At 35.1% G+C, this 13,927-nt stretch overlaps 1 protein-coding gene across 1 annotated transcript; it reads left to right on the top strand.

Moving 5' to 3' along the window:
• The first annotated feature begins 7,135 nt into the window (after positions 1–7,135).
• Positions 7,136–10,353, top strand: LOC310721523 (putative C-type lectin domain family 20 member A). The gene is made up of 5 exons (XM_083533263.1): positions 7,136–7,185; positions 7,275–7,664; positions 7,970–8,311; positions 8,848–8,945; positions 9,864–10,353. Exons 1-5 carry the CDS (start codon positions 7,149–7,151, stop codon positions 9,972–9,974), a joined length of 978 nt encoding a protein of 325 aa, XP_083389389.1. The 5' UTR covers positions 7,136–7,148; the 3' UTR covers positions 9,975–10,353.
• Positions 10,354–13,927: the final 3,574 nt, after the last annotated feature.

The following is a 13,927-nucleotide window of genomic DNA, read 5'->3' as shown; positions in this document are numbered from 1 at the left end:
TGTGAACATTCATCTCTATAATGGGAGCAGCAGCGGATCATCCGTCTCCATACCCCCCTGTCCTCTACATCTACCTAATTTCAAAACAACTACCTGCATGTCTTCCCCTCACCACATCCATAAACCTCCTCCTTGTTCTTCCTCTTTTCCTCCTTCCTGGTGGCTCCATCCTCAGCATTCTCCTACTGATATACCCCATGTCCCTCCTCTGCACATGTCCAAACCATCTCAATCACACCTCCCTCACCTTGTCTCCAAAACGGCCTACATGCGCTTTCCCTCTAATAAACTCATTTCTAATCCTGTCCATTGTCGTCACTCCCAACAAACATCTCAACATCTTCAGCTCTGCTACCTCCAGCTTCACCTCCTGTCTTTTACTCAATGCCACTGTCTCTAATCCATACAACATCTCAGGTCTCACCACAGTCCTATAAACTTTCCCTTTCACTCTCACAGATACTCTTCTATCACAAATCACTCCTGCTATCACTCTTCTCCACCCACTCCACCCTGCCTGCACTCTTTTCTTTACTTCTCTAACACACTCTCCATTACTCTGCACTGTTGACCCCAGGTACCTGAACTCCACCACCTTCTCCACCTCTTCTCCCTGCAACCGCACCCCTCCACTGCCCTCCCTCTCATTCATACACATGTACTCTGTCTTACTCCTACTGACTTTCATTCCCCTTCTCTCCAGCGTGTACCTCCACCTCTCCAGGATCTTCTCAACCTGCTCCCTACTCTCACCACAAATCACAATATCATCTGCAAACATCATAGTCCAGGGAGACTTCTGACCTCCTCTGTCAACCTGTCCATCACCACTGCAAACAGGAAAGGGTTTAGGGCCGATCCTTGATGCAGTCCAACCTGCACCTTGCTTTTAAATATAAAAGCCAATTTATTTGCAAGACAAATATATTAATCATATTCAGCATGATGATTGAAACTCTTAATGCTCTTCATTTCCTAGAAGTTTTACCTGATATAGATATAGATAGAACCAATGTACAGAACAAATCTATCAAAGTTTAAATATCAACAAGCTCAAATGTTTAGCAATATTATATCTTAAAAATGGAGGAATGCGGCACAAGCACAACTCTTCCTAGGGGAGGCTGGTGTTCCTGCTTCATTCAGATTCATCACTTCATTCTTCTTTTATTTATTACTCATTTAGTCATTTCATTGTCTAATTATGTCTTTGATGTTACGCCAGATCTAAATTAGGGGTTTGCGAGCAACATGGGTAAACGCTTTTTTTATTTGTATATATGCTTTTTACAAACTATATATATATATATATATAAATTTTTTTCCCCACACATTATAATAGGCTTCTTTGTGTTGTTTTCTATCACTACAATAATCAAGTCTACTGCAGTTCTGTCCTGTAGCTGTACAAAATATGGATGTAGAGACCTTCACCCCGGCGAGAGTACAGTGGGACCCGACGCAAACGAGTGTGGCAAGGGACAAGATTGTGTGCGGGACAATCAAATCTTTTGCAGGACTCGCGCAAAATGGTCTTAAAAAATACATGAAAAACTTATGTATCTACTGTACAAAAGCAACAATGGCAACTAAAATAAAATGAAACAATTTACCGGTCGGAAGCGAACTCTCGCGTGGTTCATGTCGAGTCAAGTTTATTTCTATTGAGCTTTTGACAACAGACATTGTCTCAAAGCAGCTTTACAAAATTTAACAGTTAAGATAAACAATGTGTATTTATAGGCTAGCTCCATGCTTCGTCTGGACTTTCCCGACCTCCCAGGTTTTCTAGCCACTGGCTGTCCACCTCAAGTCCCACTGTGTCTGCTGCTGACAAACGACTGTGATTGTGTAGTGACTGTACTGTTTGCTGGTATTTGGTAGTGTGAAATTGAAAAAAATAAAATGTCACCTATGTCTCTCCACATGTTACTGATGTCTCTATCACACAATCTAGAATACTGATCATACACACTATAGAGTGTAGTCATAACTATAAAGAAGTCATTATAGTCTCATTAATAGATATAATATTAATATAGTCCACTTCTGTATTTACAGGTTCTTTGCTATTTCTTTCTTTTAATCATTTAATTATTAATCATTTCACTTTGTTTCTGTCTTTTTCTAAGCTAGTTCCTGTTCTTGCATTTTTTAGCTCTTTTATAGACCTCTGGACCCTTTCCATGCCTACTGATTCTGACCTTTTAGTTTTGATCAGTCTTGCTATATTTGCATAAAGCCTTTATGGTAGATTAACGGATTCAAGCCAAAACATGCACCCGTTTAAAGTTGTTGTGTATGTTGGCAGATGAATGATACACAGCAGACAATTGAGTCGCGTTAACTCACATTGTTTTTACTCTAAACTATTAACTTCAATACATAACTATATGAGTCACCACTAGAGGGCAGGCTTCTCACAGAATGCTGATACCCAATAGTACATACATAAAAAAAACCTGATTATTTTGTGCTGATCAAAATATTTTTGTTTTCTATTTAAAAAAAAGTATTTATTTGTAATCTTTTTATAACGATAATATGAATGCATATCATCATGACAAAGACAGATTGTATAGACTGGAGGACACAAAAATAAAAACAAGTATGGATATAAGTATATATAATATACTTAAGTATATATAATACTATTATATAGATTATAATAAGTATAAGTACAGGGCTTGTTCTAATATTTAAAAAAATCTACATAAAAGTGATCTAAAGAGAAACGATTTCACTTGCTACACTCCCAGTTTATTCTGGGGTTAGTTTAGAAATGAGCATTTATGCAAAGCATTCTTAGAATTTATTTACATCGAAGGCACTCATTTCCAAATCAGCCTTCTTTAAGATGTAAGTTTTAGTAGAACTGAGCAACATGAGTACAGACATCATAAAATGTTATTTTCTTGTTATTTGAAATCATTATACTGTACATCTCTTAATATTTCAAGATATCAAAAAATTCTGTATAATTGTAAATACAACTAACTAATTCCTGTTAAACTGCAACAAATCATGAAGGGGCACTTAAGTGCTATTTTGTTTAATCTATTTAACTAGATTTTTTCTATTTAAATCTATCTATCTAGTGATGTCCATGATGGAAATTAGTCTCTGTGATTTTAATGATTTTTGAATACGAATGCTTTGTCAAGTGTATTTAAAAAGGCTGAAAGACCTGGAACAGAGCTATTCGAGAAACACCACCCAGACGTCCCTTTGTGTTTTAGATTTCAGGTAAGTTATCAGTTTTGTACTTTGAAGATACGTTTAGAAATGTTAAATCCGTTTACGTTAGATAAACGACTCCAAACATGAGTAATATCATTGGATGAACACAACATACAATGATATGAAATACCATTATAGTCATTAATCATTTTATCATTATTGTATTTATACAGGGTGCAGTACACTTTTCCTTTTGAATAAATATTTTTAAATTGTTAAACAAAATCAATTCGTTTACAAAACAACAGCTAATGAACGATTCGCATACGATTTGCAGATAAAGCTATCAGGATCTACTCATCAGCGCTAGCATATCATATGACTTGGCACAGTTAAAACATTACAGTTCTTTTTTTTTTTTTTTTTTTTTTTAGTGCTCAGGGTTTTATTTGTGTTTAAAAATAATTATTAGCATTTTTGTAAATGCATCTGAATCCTTCTCCACTCACTAGCAAAGAAACTTGACCCAAATGTGTATGCAGACGTCTTCCTGAAATCTTTATCAGGGACTAACTCTCCAAACCCAATGTCCTTTTTTATGTTTTATTTTATCCAGCTGTGCAGCCATCATGAAGTTGGATGTGGTGCAACCGCACCCCTCCACTGCCCTCCCTCTCATTCACACACATGTACTCTGTCTTACTCCTACTGACTTTCATTCCCCTTCTCTCCAGCGTGTACCTCCACCTCTCCAGGATCTTCTCAACCTGCTCACTACTCTCACCACAAATCACAATATCATCTGCAAACATCAAAGTCCAGGGAGACTCCTGTCTGACCTCGTCTGTCAACCTGTCCATCACCACTGCAAACAGGAAAGGGCTCAGGGCCGATCCTTGATGCAGTCCAACCTTCACCTTGCTTTTAAATATAAAAGCCAATTTATGTGCAAGACAAATATGTTAAGATAAGATAAGATAAGATAAGATAAGATAAGATAAGATAAGATAAGATAAGATAAGATAAGATAAGATAAGATAAGATTAATCTTTATTCGTCCCACAGTTTGGAAATTTCAAATGTTTCAGCAGCAAAACTAAGAAATAAAAATAAAATGTAAATATATATAAAAAAAGAGATATACACATACTATATTACAATATATACAAAGTACAATGTATAAATACAAATAAGGGAAGAAGAAAAAGAAAAGTACGCATTGCAGGTAAAATTTCAAGTAAAATTGCACATAAATTGCTGGTAATTGCAGATAATATTGCAAATAATATTGTACATGTTGCATTGTAATATTGCACACAGGTTATGTTATTGCACACAGGTTATGTTATTGCACAGCTAAAAAAGTGTTAACAGTGTTGTATTTTTGGTGACTGGTTTTACTGAGAACAGCTTTGGTTGTAAAGTCTAACAGCAGCAGGGAGAAAAGACCTTCTGTAACGCTCCATTAGGCACTTAGGATGTAACAGTCTGTCACTGAAGGAGCTGCTCAACGATGTAACATTCAGGGGGTGAGAGACGTTCTGCAGCAATGATGATAGTTTTGCTACCATCCTCCTTTCTCTCACCTGCTGTACAGTGTCTAGGGGAATCCCCAGGACTGAGCTGGCCTTCCTGATCAGCTTGTCTAGTCTCTTCCTGTCTGCAGTAGAGATGTTGCTGCCCCAGCAGATTTACCTGATATAGATATAGATAGAACCAATGTACAGAATCTATGTATCTACTGTACAAAAGCAACAATGGCAACTAAAATAAAATGAAACAATTTACCGGTCGGAAGCGAACTCTCGCGTGGTTCATGTCGAGTCAAGTTTATTTCTATTGAGCTTTTCACAACAGACATTGTCTCAAAGCAGCTTTACAAAATTTAACATTTAAGATAAACGATGTGTATTTATAGGCTAGCTCCATGCTTCCTCTGGACTTTCCCGACCTCCCAGGTGTTCAGGCTGTCCACCTCAAGTCCCACTGTGTCTGCTGCTGACAAACGACCTTCCTCAGACCGCAGCTCAAGACGTTTGTGCCTGTATAGTAGTTGTGTAGTGACTGTACTGTTTGCTGGTATTTGGTAGTGTGAAATTGAAAAAAATAAAATGTCACCTATGTCTCTCCACATGTTACTGATGTCTCTATCACACAATCTAGAATACTGATCATACGCACTATAGTGCAGTCATAACTATAAAGAAGTCATTATTAATTAATAGATATAATATTAATATAGTCCACTCCTGTATTTATAGGTTCTTTGCTATTCCTTTCTTTTAATAATTTAAATATTTTTTACTTTGTTTCTGTCTTTTTCTAAGCTAGTTCCTGTTCTTGCATTTTTTAGCTCTTTTATAGACCTCTGGACCCTTTCCATGCCTACTGATTCTGACCTTTTAGTTTTGATCAGTCTTGCTATATTTGCATAAAGCCTTTATGGTAGATTAACGGATTCAAGCCAAAACATGCACCCGTTTAAAGTTGTTGTGTATGTTGGCAGATGAATGATACACAGCAGACAATTGAGTCGCGTTAACTCACATTGTTTTTACTCTAAACTATTAACTTCAATACATAACTATATGAGTCACCACTAGAGGGCAGGCTTCTCACAGAATGCTGATACCCAATAGTACATACATTACAAAACTGATTATTTTGTGCTGATCAAACCTTTTTAATTTTCTATAAAAAAAGTGTTTATTTTTAATCTTTTTAAAACCATAATATGAATGCATATCATAATGACAAACGACAGATCCTATAGACTGGAGGACACAAAAATAAAAATAAGTATGGTTATAAGTATTTATAATATACTTAAGTATATATAATACTAATATAGATTATAATATTTATAATAAGTATATTATTGTTGTAATATTCGAAAAAATCTACATAGAAGTGATCTAAAGAGAAACGATTTCACTTGCTACACTCCCAGTTTATTCTGGGGTTAGTTTAGAAATGAGCATTTATGCAAAGCATTCTTAGAAATAATTTACATCAAAGGCACTCATTTTCCATATCAGTCTTCTTTAAGATGTAAGTTTTAGTAGAACTGAGCAACATGAGTACAGACATCATAAAATGTTATTTTCTTGTTATTGAAATCATTATACTGTACATCTCTTAATATTTTAGTATAAAAAAAACTGTATAATTGGAAAAAATGACTAATTCCTGTAAAACTGCAACAAGTCATGAAGGGGCACTTTATTACTATTTTGTTTAATCTATTTAACTAGATTTTTTCTATTTAAATCTATCTATCTAGTGATGTCCATGATGGAAATTAGTCTCTGTGATTTTAATGAAATACGAATGGTTTGTCAAGTGTCTTTAAAAAGGCTGAAAGACCTGGAACAGAGCTATTCGAGAAACACCACCCAGACGTCCCTTTGTGTTTTAGATTTCAGGTAAGTTATCAGTTTTGTACTTTGAAGATACGTTTAGAAATGTTAAATCCGTTTACGTTAGATAAACGACTCCAAACATGAGTAATATCATTGGATGAACACAACATACAATGATATGAAATACCATTATAGTCATTAATCATTTTATCATTATTGTATTTATACAGGGTGCAGTACACTTTTCCTTTTGAATAAATATTTTTAAATTGTTAAACAGAATTCATTCCTTTATAAAAGAACAGCTAATGAACGATTAGCATACGATTTGCAGATAAAGCATCAGGATCTACTCATCAGCGCTAGCATATCATATGACTTGGCACAGTTAAAACATTACAGTTCTTTTTTTTTGTGCTCAGGGTTTTATTTATGTTTAAAAATAATAATAATTAGCGTTTTTGTAAATGCATCTGAATCTTTCTCCACTCACTAGCAAAGAAACTTGACCCAAACGTGTATGCAGAAGTCTTCCTGAAATCTATAATTAACTCTCCAAACCCAATGTCATTTTTATGTTTTATTTTATCCAGCTGTGCAGCCATCATGGAGTTGGATGTGGTTCTTCTTCTATGTCTGAGTGGTGAGCGTTAAAACCAGTACCACTGCCAATTTAAAGAGTTTTAATGATAAAAATCTTCTCAGTGCCGTGACATAAATTCTTGTTAACAGGTGTTGTGCCAATCACCGTCTCAGTTCAGCAACCTACCTATGTGTTATTGATCAATCAGTCAGTGTCATGGGCTGATGCTCAGACGTACTGCAGGACGAAGTACACTGACCTGGTGAGGGTAAAGGACCCTAGTGTTCTGGTAAAGCTAAATAAAATGGCAGCAAGTACCAGTTTAACAACATGGCCTCTCTGGATTGGACTGTACAACGACTTTTACAATTGCCGCTGGTCTTTTAATAACGTCTCACAGACTAGTACAAACCTAACACTTTGGTACCCTGGAGAACCTGATAATTACCGCGGGCATGAAACGTGTGGAGGAGTCTATGAGGCTGGGAACTGGGCAGACTGGGACTGTGCACTGCAGAAACCCTTTATATGCTACAATGGTGAGCAATTTCTTTTATTTTGTTTTAATACCAGTGATTATTAGTCATTGTTAGCTATGAGTTCTCTAACTGTACAGATTAACTAACAAACTATATATAATATGTATATAATAAAATATTTAAATTAATAAATTTTTTTATTTTAATAAATTATAAATAATATTTAAAAATGTATCTGGCGATTAAAATTTGATTTAAATTCACTGCAGGAACTGATTAATTGTATCAGTACTGACCAGAAAAAAAAAATCTTCACTTGTGAAATGTATTTTACATTTGTTTTTTTTCTATTTTGATTTTTACAGCTGGTAACAGTGGTGCTGACAGATTCATTGGAGTCACTAATCCACAGGTGAACTGGTCTGAAGCTCAGACTTACTGCCGAACATATTACACAGATTTGGCCAGCTCACTCACCCAGGCGGATAATGACCTGTTAGCACAGATAGTATCTGTCCAGGGCTATTCCTGGTTCGGTCTGTATCGGGACACATGGAAGTGGTTGAATGGAACAGTGGCATCAAACCTCCAGTGGAATCCTGGACAGCCTGATAACAATAAACCTCAGGAGAACTGTGGGGTTTTGCTAAACGGAAAGTTCAGTAATGATAGATGCACCAGTCTACACTACTTCTTCTGTGAATTCAGTGAGTGATCTTTTCCTGAGCAACTAAAAATATTTTCGATTTTTTTTATTATTCTGTGATATGAATATTCCATAGGATGTGACCTCTTCTCAGTCTGACATACCATCTTATATTGCCTTCTTCAACTACAGATCTTATTTAATTTGGTTGTGTGTATATCACTTTAATTGGAATAATAATACAAATAACTGACTGTAGTAATTTACCAACCTGGAAAAAACTCTGATATACTTAGATGGATATAATAATAATATAATAGAATCTAACATACCATACGTTAGCTCTTTTACTGGCCTTTGGAAAATGTCCTGGGGATGGAAATGATGCCCACTTGGTCAAATGTTTCAAATATTTTAACATTAAGTTTAAATTTATAGAACACTTTAAGTTTAGTTAAGTTCCATCTGATTGTCATGATCACTTCATTGTCACAGCAATCTGCAGTCTGCAGTATTGATTCTGGGTTTAATAGTTGAGCTAATTTGCATGTGTCTATCTTCTTTTCTTTTGTCTGTTTGTAAAACACTGTGTTCCAGTTCCCCCAGTGAGGTGGCAGATAATGAAGCTGCAGATCTCCATGCAGTCTGATGGGAATGTGTTTGATCCTGTTGTTCAAGCTTCTATTTTAGAACTGGTGAGTAATTTTCATGTCAAGTCAATATTTTGACTGTATATAGCAACTTATATAGCACAAATAAAAAACAATGAAATGACCAGACTCGAAGGAACCCACAGATAATCATTGTTGATTATTGTTGAAGTTACTGGTCATTGATGAACAGTTGAATAAAACTGTTTGTAGCAACTGTAGTCCTAAGATACAAAATTGTTTGTATTAATTGAAGTTCTAATCATGGTCAGTAACTGGTACCATCCAGAGTCGTGTTTTTTTCAGCTGTACATTTGGAGTGATAGTGAGCGACAGTGACTGGTGTACAATTGATCAGAACTCTATCCAAATGTAGGGCATCCGGATATTAGTAGGGCATCAGGGTATTTCAGGATCATGTCTAGCTTTACAGAAAGAAAAAGAGAAACACAGATTATCAGCTATGTGTAAATTGTAAACAGAGTGCAAACATCCCACTTTAAAACACTCTATAACTGTAATCATTTACAATTTGCTTCTTTACTTACAAAGAAAGATATTCACAAAAGTCTTGACTAAACAAATTCGTTTTAAACCTAGACTTAATTACATCAAAGAAAAGATAAATTGCAATTATGGGGAAAAAGCTTTAAGATAGATCAGTGAATATAGACACTGGTCTATGAGATGCATTACATACAAAATCTTCTTCTTTCGGCTGCTCCCATTAGGGAGCGCCACAGCGGATCATCTGTCCCCATACCCCCTGTCCTCTACATCTGTCTCTTTCAACCCAACTACCTGCATGTTTTCCCTCACCACATCCATAAACTAAAATGAACAACAAAATTAGATTTGGTTAAAAATTTTAATCTATTGATCAATAAATCTGTCTGTCTGTCTGTCTGTCTGTCTGTCTGTCTGTCTGTCTGTCTGTCTGTCTGTCTGTCTGTTTAATTTTAGACTAAGCAGAAACTGGAACAACATGGCATGCTGGGAATCACTACTAAAGTGACCTGGAGAGTGCAGCCAGATGGAAACATCTCTCAAAAGAAAAAAATATATATAGTGTGAACATTCATCTCTATTGCCACTTCGTAAACAGAAACTCTTAATACTCTTAATTTCCTAGAAGTTTTACCTGATATAATGCATGTATTTAACTTCTGTTTCCATGTCCATGAGTCCTGACTTTCACCGTACCAAACTCGAACCAACTACAAAGCAACAATCAAGCAGAAAGCAATATCAACAAGCTCAAATTTTGAGCAATATTATATCTTAAAATGCAAGAATGCGGCACAAGCAAAACTCTTCCTAGGGGAGGCTGTTAAATCAGAACTAACAGACAGCTTTAGTCAGATAAATCACTTTAATCACTGCAGATTTACTTCTTCTTTTATTTATTACTCATTTAGTCATTTTATTGTCTAATTATGTGCTTCTATTACACTTTTTTTTATTTGTACAAACTAATATTATATATATATATATATATATATATATATATATATATATATATATATATATATATATATATATATAATTAAAAAAAAATTTTTTTTATTATTATAAATTATTTTTCCCCACACATTATAATAGGTTTCTTTTGTGTTGTTTTCTATACAATAATTAAGTCTACTGCAGTTCTGTATGTATGTAACTACTGTACAAAAGCAAAAATGGCAACTAAAATAAAATAAAACAATTTACAGTCACAAGGTTGAAAGCAAACTCTTGCGTGGTTCATGTCAAATCAGGTTTCTTTCTATCGCGATTTTCACAACAGACATTGTCTCAAAGCAGCTTTACAGAATTTAGGAATGAAGGTGAATGATGTGTGTTTATCCCTGATGATGAAGACTGGGGTGATAGTGGTGAAGAAAAACTCTCTCAGATGCTATCAGGAAAAAACCTTCAGAGAAACCAGACTCAAAAGGGGAACCCATCCTCATTTGGGTGACATCACGAGTGCGATTATAGTCTTTAAACACTACAGAACACTGGAGAGGGAGAACTAACATGAGCACTGGAATGTAAGATTATGATTAATGTTCTTTCTACAGTCATTTAAGTTAATGGAACCAGGAGCGACTAAGCAACTCATAAAATAGCTCAACATTTGAGATCATCATAGATCCAACACCAGCTTCTCCATGCCAGAGCCTTTACACACTCAAAGAGGTCCAATGTCCAATGTCAAGTTCCCTAAAGTTCTGTTTATCTTTAAAGTACATAATGAACCAAACACTGCTATGGCTTAAAACATCAATACTGCTTAAATGACCCGAGAAAGTGTGACCATAAAGCAAAACATCAGCAGTACCAACATCAATGATTTGGAACATACACTAATCCTCTAGACAGTATGACAATAGCATGAGATGCTACCCAGTAGATCAGAATAAATAAGCTCAAACAAACTCAAACTACCTGAGAAGTTCATGGAACAGGTTGGTGCAACAAATTTAGTTACACCGCCTGAAATACACCTGAAGTACACTGATCAGGCACAACATTATTACCACCTGACTAGTATAGTTTTGGTCCCCCTTTTCCTACCAAAACAATTCTGACCCGTTAAGCATTAACAGCATTAAATTCATCAGCCATTTGGGCTACAGGAGCTTGTCTATTGTCTGTTGGCCACCCATAACCCTGTCGCCGGTTCACCACTGTTCCTTCCTCATCTGTTCTTATTGTTTTTTTAATTAATAACAAAAAACTTTTCACTGCAGTAGTACAGTTTGTATTATAATGCAGTTTGACAGTAATTGTTTATTTACCCCTTAAAGTGATGAAGATTGGCTAATCACCTCATTTTCTCTGGTTTTATTGATTAGTTTTAGGTTTGAGGAGAACCAGTTTGTATTTTTATTTTGCTTGACCTAATGAAATTTGGGAGGGAAATCAGACTCCATGATTTAAACGATCTCTAAGTATTAGTGTTTTGCATAAGATGGCAAAACAAGGTTAGTCAAGTTCCTTTAGAAAGTAGATCTAGAACACAGCTTTTCAAGAAATTCATTTAGGTTTCAGTGTAACTTGTTCTCATTCAACAACTTGTTTTTTTCCTTTTATAATATTGTAGTTTTTTAAATGACCCTTTAAATAGCATCTGTAAAAAAAACCAACAACTTCCATTTACATATGAAATATTAATGTTATAACATAATAAGCAATAATGAATTGTGCCAAAGTTTGTTTAAATTCAAAGACTGAGATAATCATAATAAAATCCCATCCATTTACCCTCTGTACATCTACCTTAGACATGGCAAAATCTGAAATTTATACTTATCTTTATTTATTTTTTGTTTATTCTCTTGTGTAATTTTTATATTGTCTAAATATTTCTTCATTGCTGCTGGTCTCTGAGAGCTACCAAACAAATTTTGTTGTTTTAAAATGACTTTATCATCATTGTATTATCTTTATCTTTTCCACTGAACTAATGTCCATTCCTTGTGTTTTTTTGGCCCAAGCAAGTCTCTTCTGGTTGTTTTTCTTTTAAAGTAATAGTTTATTTGCTGCAATTTGTCCACGAAAGTCTGATTTACACAGTCTCCTCTGAACAGTAACCATTGAAATATGTCTGCCTTTTGAACACTGCAAAGCAGTTATGTAAATCGTTGGTTTCTGAGACTGGTAATTCTAATACACTTATCTTCTGCAGCAGAGGTAGCTCTTGGTCTTTTTTTGGGACGGTCCTCATTAAAGCCTGTGTAATCATAACGTTTTATGGTTTTGGAGACTGCACTTGGGGATACATTTAAATTTTGTATTGACTGACTGAGTGTTTCTTACCACAATATGGATTTGTACAGTAGATGTAGAAGCACTAATAGGGTTATTGACTCTGTACTCACCCTTTTCTCTGCACAAAACAACTGATGGTCTAAAGCACATTCAAAAGGCAAGTAACTTCACAAATGATCTCTTGACATGGCACACCTGTGACCTGATACCCATTCAGGTGGCTACAGAATAGCTCCCACCCCCTTTTTCTGAGGTGTCGACCTCCACAATGAATTGGTATGATGGGTCTGGTAGTGTTAAAATTTGCTTCAGAAAGGCTTGCTCGGCCTCGGGTTTCCAAGAGAAGAGTCGGCAGGTAAGTAGCTGTAGAGTGTTGGCTATAGAATTGAATCTCCTGATCAACCTCAATTTAAAATTGCCAAAGCGGAGAAATTTCTGGAGCTTTTTCTGTGTCTCTTGGCACAGCCAGTTCTTCACAGCCAGGATCCCGGTGGGGTCCATCTGTATTTTTTCCACAATATGGAATAATTTGGAATAATAATTTTGTAATGCGCAAATATTTGTATTGACTATAAAATAATCCTCATTTATAGTCTTTTTAAAGCCATAATCCTTTAGAAATGATTTTTCACTGCACTTGTGGAATGGCCAGAGAAATTTGAATATGAATGCATAATCATCATTACAGGTGCTATCTACTGTGGGAAATAAAAATAAAGTAAGGAATAAAACACAACAGGACTTCCTGTAATAAAAAAAGTGATATAACCAACTTGATTCAGTTTATTCAGGGGTTACTTAAGTTCTAATCATTTATGCAAATTATAAATGTTAATTATTTCCATCACAGACATCTTCAAGATGTTTCAGTAAAACTCTTGCCATTGAGATAACATTATACAGAACATCTTGCAGTACTTTTGTATGAAAATGATAAATACTGTATATTACTGTTTAAAATACAGTATAATAAGTGTAAAACTACAAAAAAAATCATGAATGAGCTTGCTCTTTTGGTTAAGTTATTCAAATAGATTTTCTTAAAAACAAGGAAGGCGGCTCTAGAGGAGGATTACAAAGAAGGAAAGCTTTAAATCCAAACACAAATCCTGTTTTAGTGGCAGTGTCAAATTACAACAGTGTTTTAAGTCACAAACAAAAAACGGCCAAAAAAAAACCCCAAACCCAAAAAGAAGGCAACACTACAACATAAAGAAGGTTGATTCATATAAATGTTGTTCATTTCATGAGATTATTTGTAGACTGGC

Source organism: Silurus aristotelis (genome assembly GCF_946808225.1).
Source record: "Silurus aristotelis genome assembly, chromosome: 27".
In the NCBI taxonomy this organism is placed as follows: Eukaryota; Metazoa; Chordata; class Actinopteri; order Siluriformes; family Siluridae; genus Silurus; species Silurus aristotelis.
This window is presented reverse-complemented; position numbering and strand designations above follow the sequence as displayed.